Source organism: Saccostrea cucullata, unplaced genomic scaffold (genome assembly GCF_032062105.1).
Source record: "Saccostrea cucullata isolate Sc308-1 unplaced genomic scaffold, CSIRO_AGI_Scuc_v1 ctg10402, whole genome shotgun sequence".
NCBI lineage: Eukaryota > Metazoa > Mollusca > Bivalvia > Ostreida > Ostreidae > Saccostrea > Saccostrea cuccullata.
In genome coordinates this window covers 8,763-23,359 of record NW_026924545.1, presented here as the reverse complement: position 1 = coordinate 23,359, position 14,597 = coordinate 8,763, and the positions used below count along the sequence as shown (strand labels likewise).

Below are 14,597 nucleotides of genomic sequence, written 5' to 3'. Positions count from 1 at the left end.
AATTTACGTGCATGCATATTTGATATCCTATATTTTTCCTATAAAATAGTAATAATTCTTCTCTGCCTTTACAATGACGCTGAAAACAAAGCATATTTCTTTTTTAATTAAATGTATTTGAAAATGCTTAGTATAAAGTATCCCATTAATTGTCTTTTTTCTTAGTAACATGTGCATTACCTTAATACATATTTCCAACGTTAACATACCTTTTCTGAATGGAATTGAACGTCGTGGTGAAATTTTAAATGTTAAATGATGGAGTTCATAAATATTATATTTTGTATTAAATAATATTAATTCAAATTAAATACAGTTGATAAAAATACAGACAGGAATAACCATTAAAAAAAATACTAAAAAAAATAATTGGTACCGTTTCATCATTACGCTGTGCCTGATAAAAAACGTAAAAAATCTTGTTGAAGCTGAGGTATTTATACATGATAATGAACTTTTCGTTCATAATTAATTAAGAAAGTGTTCGTTTTTCTCGTCCCTCTCGTCCCGTTTCTTGACGATTTCCTCCTTGTAGATGATGTAGAAGTAGCAGGTGGCGGAGCACAGGATACAGTTGAGGAGGAGGGACACCCCCAGGGGGACGGCCAGACCTATCACGACCTTCTCTTCGTGGTCAAGATTGGCGTCCTTCTCCTTCACTGTTAATTAATAATAGGAGATGAAAGATGTACGGAAGCCCATTAGTGCAAACCAAAAATATATAAAGAAAAACGGAATTAATATATAAAGAAAAACGGAATTAATATATAAAGGAAAACCCAAAATATATAAAGGAAAACCAAAAATATATAAAGAAAAACCAAAAATATATAAAGGAAAACCAAAAATATATAAAGAAAAACCAAAAATATATAAAGAAAAACCAAAAATATATGAAGAAAAACGGAATTAATATATAAAGAAAAACGAAATTAATATAAAGAAAACGGAATTAATATATAAAGAAAAACGAAATTATTAAATAAAGAAAAACGAAATTGTTAAAAATAGAAAAACTTGAACTAAAATACGGAATTTATTGAGGTGCACGGTAAGGGTCTGAACCCATAAATCATTAGTGCACCGCGTCTGATAGACCTGATTTTGTTTCAACAATAAACAAGCGTGGTGTTTGCCTTTACATTCACCTTTTCCTATATCGAAAACACATCCATTACAATACATGAATGGGGAGAATTTAATCTTTGATATCTAATTGCACAACTATTTAAGAAAACATGAACTTTAAGATTCTAACATTCAGGAATCCCTTATCCATTATTCAACTATCGCACAATATATTCATTAAAAATGTTGTAAAATAATACGTTATCGATCGGACTTGGGTTTGTTTGACATTTTTAAAAAAATTGTTTAAAGAGAACAGGTGCAAAAAGTAAAACAAGTCAAAGTGGTTACAAGTAGATTTTTATGATTGTTTACTATATTAGAAATAAAGCAAATCACCTTCAGTTGATTCTTTGATCTTATCAACGCATAATTAGAGGTGATGTACTGGCTACTAAGTACTTGCTCTCATATATTATAAATGTCCAACTCTCAATATGTACTATTTATGAGTCAGTGGTACTATAGTTCTTGCTCTCATATATTTTAAATGACAAACTCTCAATTTGTGTATTTATAAGTCGGTGACAATGCACACACTTGTAAATAACAAATCCCACAAAGTAATGAAATCATTTTTCTTATAGTTTCAACAATCTAAGTTTTATGGGTACACAGATTCGGACGCTAGGTTTAGTTCGTGGGAATCCAGTAATACGATACGCAAGGTCATGACCTTCTAGCTGAGCTCTAATGGGCTTCTACAAAGCCCAATAGTGCAAACCAGAAATAAATAAAGAAAAAACGAAATTATTAAATAAAGAAAAAACGAAATTATTAAATAAAGGAAAAACGAAATTATTAAATAAAGAAAAAACGAAATTATTAAATAAAGGAAAAACGAAATTATTAGATAAAGAAAAAAAAAATCATTAAATAAAGAACAAGAGGCCCATGGGCCCAATCGCTCACCTGAGCACTGTGGCTAGGAAAAAGTATAGAAATTGGTTTATTATTAAAAAGTTTAAATCCAAAAGCAATCCAATGACCAATCATGGCTTTGGTATTATTAAGAACATAAATTTTAAAAGAATGTTCCTATATATGTCTATGTAAAACTTTATTGGTCATTGTGGCTCGCCCCCCCCCCCCCCCATCCAAGGGTCATGATTTGTACAAACCTGAGACTGCACAAGCTGAGGATGCTTTCATATAAATATGACCAATTATGGCTTTGCAATTCATAAGAAAAAGATTTTTTTTAAAAAAATTCCTATATATTTCTATGTAAAACTTTGGTCGGCCATTGTGGCCCCGCCCTACCCCCGGGGGGCATGATTTGAAGAAACTTAAATCTACACTACCTGAAGATGCTTCCATATAAATATGATCAATTATGGCTTTGTTATTCTTAAGAAGAAGATTTTTTAAAGAATTTTCCTATATATTTCTAAGTGAAACTTTGGTCGGCCATTGTGGCCCCGTCCTATCCCAGGGGGTCATGATCTGAACAAATTTGAATCTACACTACCTGAAGATGCTTCCATATAAAGATGATCAATTATAGCTTTGCTATTCTTGAGAAGATTTTTAAAGAATGTTCCTGTATATTTCTATGTAAAACTTTGGTCGGCCATTGTGGTCCCGCCCTACCCCCAGGGGTCATGATTTGAACAAACTTGAATCTCCACTACCTGAGGATGCTTCCATATAAATATGAACATTTATGTCTTTGCAATTCTTGAGAGGAAGATTTTTAAAGAATTTTCCCATATATTTCTATGTAAAACTTTGGTCGGCCATTTTGGCCCCGCCCTACCCCGGGGGTCATGATTTGAACAAACTTAAATCTACACTACCTGAGGATGTTTCCACATCATAAGTTTCATCTTTCCTGACACAGTGGTTTTTGAGAAGATTTTTAAAACATACCATCAAATTTTCATTAATTCCCAATTATCTCCCCTTGAATGAGGGCGTGGCCCTTCATTTGAAGAAACTTGAATCCCCTTTACCCAAGGATGCTTTGTGGCAAGTTTGGTTGAAATTGGCCCAGCGGTTCATGAGAAGAAGTCGAAAATGTGAAAAGTTTACAGACGGACAGACAGACGACGGACAAAATGTGAGCTAAATACGAAATTATTAAGTTAAGATAGCATCGTTGATAAGTTTAACAAAACAAAACGCGAGGATAAGGGTTCCAGTCACGCGTGGTTCATTCCACAGTGAGTGTGTCTTCAGCGCCAGACAGGGACATGCTGGACGGAGAATTTTAGAAATGTCCACAAGAAGAACAAAATGCCATTTTAGAAATGTGTTCTTGTATTGCGACGTCCTTATGAAATGAGGGGAATGTAGAAGTAAAAATAGTCACGAAGTAATCAAATCATCCTCGTTTTTGTTTCAACAACCCGTGATTTATGAATATACAGATGGGGCGCTAGGCTTATTCCGGAGGGAATTTTTTAATACGATAAGCAAGGTCTTGACATTTCAGCGATTCAAGCGATTTGAATTGGATGTCATTGATTTCAATCAAGCAGAAACATCCACCCTCATGATCCTCTATGCATAGTGCTACACATCAACAAATTACGTATACCGCTGAACAATTATTGACAATTTACTTCAAACATTAGATTGAAGTATTTGTTTCAGTTGATGTTTTCTCTTTCTCCCTCACTCTTCTTTTTATTTCATAATTTCGTTTATCTTTATTAAATAATATCGTTTTTCTTTATATATCAATTCTGTTTTTCTTTATATATTAATTCCGTTTTCTTTATAAATTAATTTCGTTTTTCTTTATATATTAATTCCGTTTTCCTTTATATATTAATTTCGTTTTTCTTTACATATTAATTTCGTTTTTCTTTATATATTAATTCCGTTTTTCTTTATATATTAATTCCGTTTTTCTTTATATTAATTCCGTTTTTCTTTATATATTAATTCCGTTTTTCTTTATATATTTTTGGTTTTTCTTTATATATTTTTGGTTTTCCTTTATATATTAATTCCGTTTTTCTTTATATATTTTTGGTTTGCACTATTGGGCTTCCGTAAAGATGTCACGAGGAAATACATAAATATAGATACACAAATAAATAATTTTTTTTTTTCAAAATAGAAAGGTAAACGTATTTAAATACGCTGATGAATACTTCATAGTGACATGAGCAGTATCTTTCTTCCTTTCTCTAGTTGGAAATAATTGGCCACAATAAGTCTTTTAGTTTTTTGTCAAAGCCACAAAAAAAACACACTTTCCTTTTTTTTTACCTCATTCTATTTTTTTCTATTATGAGGATAAAATGTTTTATGACAATTCATAGTTATAAACAAATAAACTTCAGAAATAATAACATATTTTTTGAGGATATGACGTGTAACTATGTATCACGAAATAATTAAGGGTACTTACCACAAACAAAAAAATGGATGCGCAGGTTGATATATATATTTTGACTGATTTTGATTTGTTTTGAAATAAATAATAAATCCCTGAAATATAAAGAAATCGTAGGTTTTCCTTGGTGCTTAGATTTGAGATTTAATTTTGCCTTCTATATAATTCCATACAAAATTTTGCACAATTTTTCAACTTTATGACAAAATCTTATAAAATTCCCCCACTCTACTTGGTAAACATTATTCAGGTTGTAAATTTAAATGTAAATCTATGAGAAATAATGCTGATTTCTTAAAAAAAAGTTTGTTTGTGTTATTTATCCTTAAAGAAATGTATGATTCATGTCAAGATCTATTGTGTTAATCTGATATGTTCCTTTGGAAATGAGAAACCTTAATAATATTCATTACATGATTTAAACAATTACTAGCATACGATATGGCGAATTTCCTAATTTTCTGAGAAATGTCGTACCTGACTTAAGTAGCTCTGTACAACCACAACATTCGCCGGTGACAGGGTTACATTTAGCGTCCGCTCCACAGAACTTCTCACATTTATCTCCGTACTGACCATAGGGACAAACTTTTAAAAAGAAAAAAAAGTTATACTAATTAAAACAAAAGACAAACAAAGACAAAATTCATAGTTACGTGAGTTAATATTGCTCACATTCTTTTTTCTATATATAAGAGAAGGTGTGTTCCATTTCGCCTTAACTGTGAAATTCAGGTAAGAAAAAGTTAAAAAAGTACTAAGGCAAAATGGGAATTTTAGTATTTGTAAATATTATCACTGGGTTGATATAAAAATTTAAATGATAAAAATTTTTAGATTGAATTTAACAGTTAATTGGAATTTATGAATACAGTGAATAAAATAAATCTTCATCATCTTAATTCACCTGAGAGCTCACTAAGGCGAAATGGGAATGCTAAATTTTACAGTTAAGGCCAGATGGGAACAAACCTAAGAGAACTATCTTTTGTATGGTATCATATCATTTCTTTTATTTATTTTTTTTTTAAAAAGGCTGGAATAACAGGAAAACGATACCTACCGTTCTTACAGGCCTGACCAGTGTACCCCGGCTCACATCCACTGACACACGTGCCTGACACGTGATGACAGGCCACGCCATCTCTACACCGACCACACTTAAACCTACACTCCTCCCCGTATGTTCCGCTAGGGCACACTAACGTTTATTTGATATTGTATTAATCATTTGAAAAAGAGTCAACACAGGTTCATATATCTTGATAATATTTTTTTTTGTCCTTGACAAGATACGTAGATCACTCTACACAATTACCCATACAGAAACTTGTATTATTGTTCATTTGAAATATGATAGTTCTTAAGACATATACGTAAAATGTTCATTACAGATTTAATTGAAAACCCAAATAATTGGGATGTTTTTCTGAATCCATAGCAATAAATAAGACATAAATTTTAATCAAAACTTAACCCAAACCTATTTGGACTGTTTATTTGCAGCTGTTTCTCTATAATAGAACGTGTTTTCCATGCAATATATGGAAATAACAAACATTATTAAAGATGAGAATTCACTAAGCAATGCAAAATTTGGGCAGAACTAACACAGACTTCCAATCCTTAGAGCTGGGATATCCTAAAAGCCACAGTTTAACCCATTATTTGATGTCACTACATCCACCCTCTAATAGAACCGCTGATGTTTTAAGTTCATGCTTGCTCTGCTCCAGCTTTGTATTGTTTGAATTGACACACGGTGTATTAACTTTATTACATTAAGTTATCTGCATATTTCATTCAACATCCCAGTATTCACTCAGAAAACAATATCCTACAGAGAGAGCGTCTCGCATGAAATAGGTTTTCGTGATCATAAGAAATGGGTGAGCTAAAATATTTCGATTTATGAATTTCATACACATGTTATTGAAGAAGTTTTGTCTTTTTAGCAGTGTTCTGTTTTTCACATTGACTTTACCTTTATTGCAGTGTTCTGTTGACCAACCAGGTTCACAACCTTTGTCACATTTTCCGGTCACGTGATTGCAGCCATCTTTACAATGGCCTTCACAGACCAGTTTACAATTTCTGCCATACGTCCCTAGGGCGCAAGCTGAAAGGTTTACGCCAGGAAATAATTTTAATTTTAATACACTCTTCTTTGAATAAATTTTACAGATTGAAATTTATTTTGATTGACGATATTAAAAAATATATTTTACACTGATCGCAATAGTTTCCCGTCCATCCATCGGTACAGTTCTTACATATGCCCTGTGTTGCGTCACAGACATTTCCAAGGCAGTTTGTTGGACACTGAAATTTACAGCCTTCCCCGTAAAATCCTGAACTGCAAGCTGTCAACATGAAACAAAAGTCATTTAATTGTAAACCTTGGTTGGGCTGGGAATATATATTAATATTCAAAATAAACTATAACATAGGCTAAAGGTGAAGCAGATTATATTATCAAACATATGTATATATCTATTATAATTTTTTCAACTCATGCATACCGTACCACAGTAAAATCAATATACAGCTGATTCTCAACAATGTATGTAATGACCAATTTAGCGTTTAAGTAATATTATTATACAAAACATATATCATAAGATCCTTTCTTACTGATTGATACTTCCTTTTTTGATACATTTCTACATAACAAATAAAACAGTTTAGTAAAATTCTTGGATTAAATATGTCCACACGGTTTGACCTGAACCTGGAACAGAAGACACCACATCTGTTCTGTATTTGGATGTTATACTGACAATGGACGATAATCATCTAATTAACTTAGCTAACATTTTTTTTTTAAAAAGATTGATCCAAACTTTCCATCGTTCTCATTTAGATAGGGTTATTAACTGAATCTAGTGTTTATATGTACACCAAGATCATGTTCTACTTAGGAACAATTTTCTAAAATGTGGTTATATATTGACAAACAAATTGATAGAAGAATGATATCAATTGTTTACTTTAAGAAAAATATTTTTATCCTATGCTTATCCCTTTATCCCGTTTATCGCGTGGATGTGACCCATTGTTTTTAGTCCTATATAAAACAGCGTGTGTAAACCTTGACAGCGGTGTATAAATCATGAGATGACAAATTTCTCATGATTTGAAACTTTTAATAACATATAAACACAAACACACATTATTACATATTGCCATTGTGCACCTCCTATTTTACATTGTGATCCGACACATATTTTGGGTTTCACGGCCACAGCAAAACATGGACTTTGCCATTATAACTATATGGAGGCGGGGGGTATCATTTAGTGAGTCGCTCACAGTACCTCTAGTTTAGATAGGGTTATTAACTGAATCTAGTGTTTATATGTACACCAAAATCATGTTCTGCTTAGGAACAATTTTCTTAAATGTGGTTATGTATTGACAAACAAATTGCTAGAAGAAGGATATCAATTATCTACTTCAAGAAAAATATTCTTATCCTATGCTTATCCCTTTATCCCGCTTATTGCATGGATGTGACCCATTGTTTTAAGTCCTATATAAAAACAGCTTGGGTATATCTTGATATCAGTGTATAAAACATGAGATGACAAATTTCTCATGACTTGCAGTTGGATATGATTTTAATCCAACTCGTGTTTTTTTTTCATATATTTTATTTTTTATAAAATATAAACACAAACACAAATTGGATAAAAATCATATCCAAATACAAATCCTGTTAGATCCTATGCATAAGTTATATTGTTGATACAATCACCTTGTCATCAAATACATTTTTCATGCCAAGAAAATGCCCTTTGACCTTGACCTTGGAGTTTTAACTACTTTTTAAAAACCTTATTGGTCACAACTTTTGAACGGTAGAGAGATTCATATTTGAAATATATTTCTTTATCAAGACCTTACATGACACAAAAACTTTGACCTATTGACCTTGACCCTAACACTGATATCTTGCCCACAAAGATACCGAAAGCGGGGGACCACAATTCTTTGAATTTGGTTGTTATATCTCTATTTTCATCGACCTCAGTATTTTCTCTGCTCTTCATTTGCAATCTCTTCTACTTTAGCTTGATTAGTGTTTGAAATATCCATTTATTTTCTCGCCCCAACGTATTTGATCTTCAAGAGCATGAGCTTCCTGATAGTGTTAGGCAACTTACAGAGAAGTTAATTAATTTTACGGGGATTTAGCATTCTCGTAAAGCAGTTGGAATTCATAAAGCATAAGGATGGTCTTAATATTTTTTTTCTTGTAATCAGCATTAATTTTAATGGTTGTAATTTATCCTTTGTATTTCAAACTTATTTGTACATGAGTTTTTTTATAGGACGATTCATCTGATCAATAATCGGTCACCAGGGGATGCTTACCCCCCTGTTACACATGATTCCAGCGCTAAAATGTTATGGGTCGGGATTTAATTCCCTTTCAACAGACTTTTGAGTGATATTTTAACAATACAGACTAAGAAATTGCTACTGAAAGTCAGCCATTAACTTAATAAGCGATTGAAGAGAATAATTTTAGAGTTTTATTCAATCTTTTATCTACCCAAACCTCCTCTTATTTTCAGCATCATTTGGTAAAAAAATTCAGAGAGTCCACGTACATGTAATCTAAATAATGATTCTATCTTGTCTTCATGTATCTATGTGATTAAATCATTATTATATTTTTCTAAAGAAATAAAACTTAAGCCACGAATTAGGTCTTTTTTCCTGATGAGCCATTTGTTTATTGAGAAAAACAATCTCCAAATTGTTTTGTATTGATTTGTTCCCATGTAACCCATGAATGAATCTGATATCGATTTTTCTCACAGCGTCTTTTTTTTCATTGTTTTGGTGTCATTTTGCATTTTTCCGACTTTCTCAAATAGGTAGAAAATGATTGCTCTAACGTTAACATTAATATTACTTTGTTGGTAGTTCATATTGAAATAGAGATTCACCTTAATGACCTACAATATCTGTGTTTAAAAAATAATTGAAATATAAATACAAATAAATCCAAGCCGTTTGTATGTATTCTTTATTATTTTAATATGACCTTCCCATCTCCAAAATGTTTCAGTGACTTCTATACAATTAGAGTACAAAATCTCCGTACAACTATTCTGTTTAATATAAACATCTCCCCTTTCGAAGTCGTAGTTTTTTTTTTAAATCAATAATTCTAAACAGTTTTGAAACGAAATGGTTGTTTACCAGCAATCCTAATTTCATGTTTAAGAAATAGATATCCATTGATTGATTATAAGTAAAAAAAAGTAAGGTATTTAATATTTTAACATGTACTTATCATTTTGTATATTATTAACAATAATGTTTGATCACACTTTGTGATAATTTTTTTTTTTTTAAATGCAGAAATATTTCAAATCAACTTTGAAAAATAGGTTTTCTTGTAATAGACATTTCATCTGGATTGTAATTCGGTCGCTTTCTCCATGTTTCTTCCTTTATATTCTAAAGGAATTTCTCTTTAATCAAAGTTTCACTTTCAGCATCATGACAAGTAAGTCGTAGTTATTGAAATACCGAAAGAATTAAGCTTGAAGCAAGTGAGCAAAATATGTTCTTACTGCTGTTTAATTACCATTCTAAAATAAATTTCTTTGATATACATTGTGTTGATAGGAGTTATCTGCCACCGATTTCTTCCCACTAACAGCAAAACTGTGCTAAGCTTACATGGATGAATAACTACACGCAGCTATCAAGGAATTCAACATCGATTTCTCTCACGGCTTCTCCAGTTTTATAAGTTGACTAATTAGGTTTTATCGCTATACATTTATTCTCCAGTGTTGTGATGTGAGAGCTTAGGAAGAGAAATCTAATCTAAATGTTAAATGTTTTTCTTTATTACCCTTGAATATTTGTAACGTTGAAAAAAATTCAATGCAAATTTAACAAAAATCAACTTGATTTTTCTGTTCCTTTCGGATCGCCTATCGATTTTGACGACCTTTATTCAAAATTACTGTCTTCGGGCTATTAAATATTTCATATTTCCTAAAATAATTAGGTCTCTGCAAATATCTTTGATGAGACTCAAACAAAATCATTTATTTTTTATTTTATTTTGCAATTTTAAATAGTAGATATATTGCTTTAGATCGAAGTACATGTAAATAATTGAGAAAACATCATTCATTATTCGCAAGTGAAATACGACAAATTTTTTGTTATCAATATTGATAGTTTGTTAGTTCCCATTAACATTTTAAAGTTTCCAACTAATTACGATACACGAGAATATGTGTCATATAAGCCACTGAAAACGCTGTCGTAAAAAAGCTGTCCACAACCGATTTTTTGCTATACGCACCGCGTGAAACGCGTACACGGCTGAATGGCTACACTTCTATTTTGAAGAATTTACGATCGATTTTTCTATTTAAGTTTCCGAATTTCATTCCAATTTGTAATTTGGTTTTATTGTTTTGACATGATTTTTTCTGTCTTTTTCAGAAGGTCATGATCATCAAGAGGTTAAGCAAATGTCAAATAGAATGCCTAAACCTCTTTGAAACCAAAGAAAATTCAGAACATTGTATTTCAATGCATTTGCATATATGGCATTTTGTTTATCAATTATATCTGGTAATAAATACTAAATGATTATTTAGGAAAAGAATATTTATTTTTCATAACTATATTTATAAATCCTTTGGCGCTCACATATGACTGTAGCATTTAATGCTAAAGCAGCAAAATATATGAATGCAATATTTAGTAAACAAGCAAAAATAAATTTGAAAATACAAAAACAGTCTGATCACACTTACCCAAAACGTATGTCAAATACACCATCAAATAAATCACAACACAAAGGAAAAATGGAATTTCCATGGCTTCACGATTTACATATTGAAAACAGCGGATAATTCAATCTTGATTAATGCTTCTCATGTACATTGAATAATTGCAAACTCTACGTTTTGACGAGAATTAGAAAAAGCTAAAAATAACGCACGTTGTAAACAAGAAACCTCGTTTTAAAAACAAATATTGATTACATCCTTTTTTCATCTCTCGTAGAGAGCAGATCAATTGGAACTGTAGTGACCTGAATATTTTTTGGTACTGCGTAGTAGTGTAAAGGATGAGAAGATAACTCTCTGGAAACGTCTGAAGTTAATACAAGCTTAGAGTGCTAGATGTTACTGATGTTTGTACTGAGGGGAAACAAGGCACTGCGTGCAGATTCTCACTTAGTTTAATTACTAGTCTTGCTCTCATTCAAAGAACAGCTGTTTTTTATCGTGGGTAATTCCGGTCAAATCCAAAGTTTTACTGCTGTTTTCATCAGAAAAATAATCTGAGTCGTTTTCAAATCTTCTGTGAATAAACAAATTATCTTCTCATTCTGGATACAATTAACAGTTATAAACATCAAAAAATAGTATTCATTCATATGCTTCTAGTGAAAGAGCAGCGAAATTGTTTTATTTTCGTAACAAAGAGATTTCATTAATCAGGTTTTAGTCTCTTTTTTGTAATAAAGTGTTAAAAAGAGATGTTTCTTGTGAATTATCCCCTTCCTTTTGCTTGGATGTTAAGGTTTGGTCAATTAAGTCGAATCAAATTATTTTTTTCTGTACTTTTGCAGAAGAGAATATTTGTCCAAGTCAAAGATAACCAGATACAGGAACAAAAAATACAAAAGAATCCCATAATTCGGGTGCGTGAGGTATCCACAGTCAATGTCAAATTATTTATTCTCAGACAACCTTTATAAGGACAGATAATTCATTTGACATCTTCCGCTGATCCCTTTTCATCTGCTTGTACATGTAAATGAACTTCCTTTAGAATGGACGAAGATACATATAGAAGCCCACTCTGCATGAGCTCAGTTTAAACACGATACAGGCTTAATTTTACCAATGAAATTGACCCTTCTTAAGGAAATGAATAATTATCAAATCCAAAAACAAATTATCAAATACAAATAAGAACATTTACTGAACCATTAAGAAATAACACAATGCTAGTGGAAAACAAAAAATGCAATTGAAAATAGAGCTGTTCTTTAGATATTTTTTTAAAAAAGAAATTTTAAGAGTTCTCTGTGATTATTACATCTACAGGATTTATCACTTATTGAGCCTTGAAGAATCATTGCTTTATTGAAAATGTATTTCTCTATTTCAAGACAAAAAACCAAATTCTTTTTTAAAGTGATTGTAGGTCCAAAAATCACTTAAACTACATACAATACTTTTGAATCGTTTTTTTTTCTGAAATTATCATTCTTTTTTTTCTTTTGCTCCAATCCATGGGCCACGGCAAGGTTTTAGAGTAGATATGTTTATTAAATAGCTAATAAAATATCCGATCTATTTCTAATAATCTGAAATTTCATAATCTTATTTCCTTGCCTATATTCTACCCAATAAATCATTTAGTAATTCTAGAATAAAATAAAACTTCCAGTAACTCATGAAACGAATATTAGTACATGTATTTAAACTAAACTAACATTTATATATCACGATAAAGATCCCTCCCTGCTCAAAGGCCCTGAGTGCCGAGCATAGGGCTATATTTGCAGCCCTTCACTTGCAATGGTGCTATTGGTGCAATAGTGCTATTGGTATTCAATCAATCGAATGGTTTAAATCATATTTGAGCAACAGGAAACAACTTGTAAATGTTAATAATACAAATTCTACATTATGCGATGTGACATGCGGAGTACCTCAAGGAAGTTTGCTTTGGCCTCTTTTATTTTTAATTTATGTCAATGACTTACAGTCTTGTATAGACTTAGAATGTAAAGTACTTTTATATGCTGATGATACTGCTATACTTTTTCCCACAAAGATCCAGATGTTATTTCTAAAAAACTCTCTTGTATGTTAGAACTCTGTCAAGATTGTTTAGTAGACAATAAGCTATCCCTACATTTGAGAGCATTTTATTTGGTACTCGACGAAAACTTGATAAGCTTAATCTTGAATCTTTTTCGTTATTTTGTAATGGAGTCAGAATTGAAACAAAAACATGTGTGAAATATTTGGGTGTATTTTTAGATAATGTACTCTCTGGTGAAAAAATTGTTGAAAATATTATCAGCAAGACAAATCAGCGACTGAAATTTCTTTTTAGATATAAAAATTGTTTTTCTTTCTTGTCAAGAAAATATTTATGTACAGCTTTAATCCAGTGTCATTTTGACTATGCTTGCTCTTGTTGGTATGAATTAAGGTTTGACAAAAATATGAAAAATAGACTACAAGTTGCTCAAAATAAAGTTATCAGGTTTATACTCAATAGCCACCAAAGGAAGAGAATTACTTTTGACGAATTTGAAAAAGTAGGCTTCTTGAATGTTAGTAATAGAGTTTCTCAACTCCGACTTAATCATGTGTTTAATATTTTTCATGAGAAATGTCCAAATTATTTATCTGAGCATTTTATTCAAAACTCTACAAGAACAACTAGAACAACTAGGTCCAGCAAGTTGAACTTTTTTATCCCAAGAATTGTTAAGTCAGAGTCGGATACTTTCTATTTTAATGGTATCAAGGAGTGGAATTCACTTCCAGATGAGATAAAATCCATCAAAAACAAGGTCTTTTCAAAAAAGAATTAAAAAAAAACACCTTTTATTTAAAATGCGCTCAATATCTGAAAATGAGTTTTTATACTATTAGTTTCTTAAAACATACATTTTGTGTTATTTATTTATGTTTTATTTATTCTTATTTATATCATAGCATTTAGTGCTAAGTAGGTTAATTACTATTACAATCTATGAGGACCCCATTGGAAATAAGCACATTATTGCTTTCATGGGTCATCATCGGGTAAATGGCTGTACTTAGTACAAACTTATATAGTTACCCGCTATTCTCTTTTAGATATACTGAATTAAATGTTTATCTTAAGTACTTGGTTTTTTTTATGACATAATGCTAGTGTTTTATTACAATTGTATTTTTTTTTAACGAAATTATGATTTCTCTGGATTCCATGTGCCAATTTTGTTCTTATATGTCTATCTTATGCTACATATATGACATGTGCCATTTCCTGAATAAACAAACAAACAAATGGTGACGTCTCCATATCAGTGAAATATTCTGGAGCGGGACGTTAA

The 14,597-nt window shown here is 31.2% G+C and overlaps 1 protein-coding gene across 1 annotated transcript; it reads right to left on the bottom strand.

Annotated features, from left to right (window-relative positions):
• Window positions 1–167: 167 nt before the first annotated feature.
• LOC134266696 (multiple epidermal growth factor-like domains protein 10) lies at window positions 168–11,585 on the bottom strand. The gene is made up of 6 exons (XM_062748918.1): window positions 11,278–11,585; window positions 6,706–6,840; window positions 6,462–6,596; window positions 5,541–5,678; window positions 4,955–5,065; window positions 168–659 (listed from the first exon to the last, which is right to left on the bottom strand). The coding sequence occupies exons 1-6, from the start codon at window positions 11,339–11,341 to the stop codon at window positions 469–471; spliced, it is 774 nt and encodes a 257-aa protein (XP_062604902.1). The 5' UTR covers window positions 11,342–11,585; the 3' UTR covers window positions 168–468.
• Between the last annotated feature and the right edge of the window lie 3,012 nt (window positions 11,586–14,597).

Coding starts and splice junctions, on each gene's coding strand:
- LOC134266696 (XM_062748918.1), bottom strand. CDS start 11,341: ATGGAAATTCCATTTTTCCTTTGTGTTGTGATTTATTTGATGGTGTAT. Junction 6,841..11,277: donor GTATTTGACATACGTTTTGG/GTAAGTGTGATC, acceptor TCATGTTGACAG/CTTGCAGTTCAGGATTTTAC. Junction 5,679..6,461: donor AACAGAACACTGCAATAAAG/GTAAAGTCAATG, acceptor AATAAACGTTAG/TGTGCCCTAGCGGAACATAC.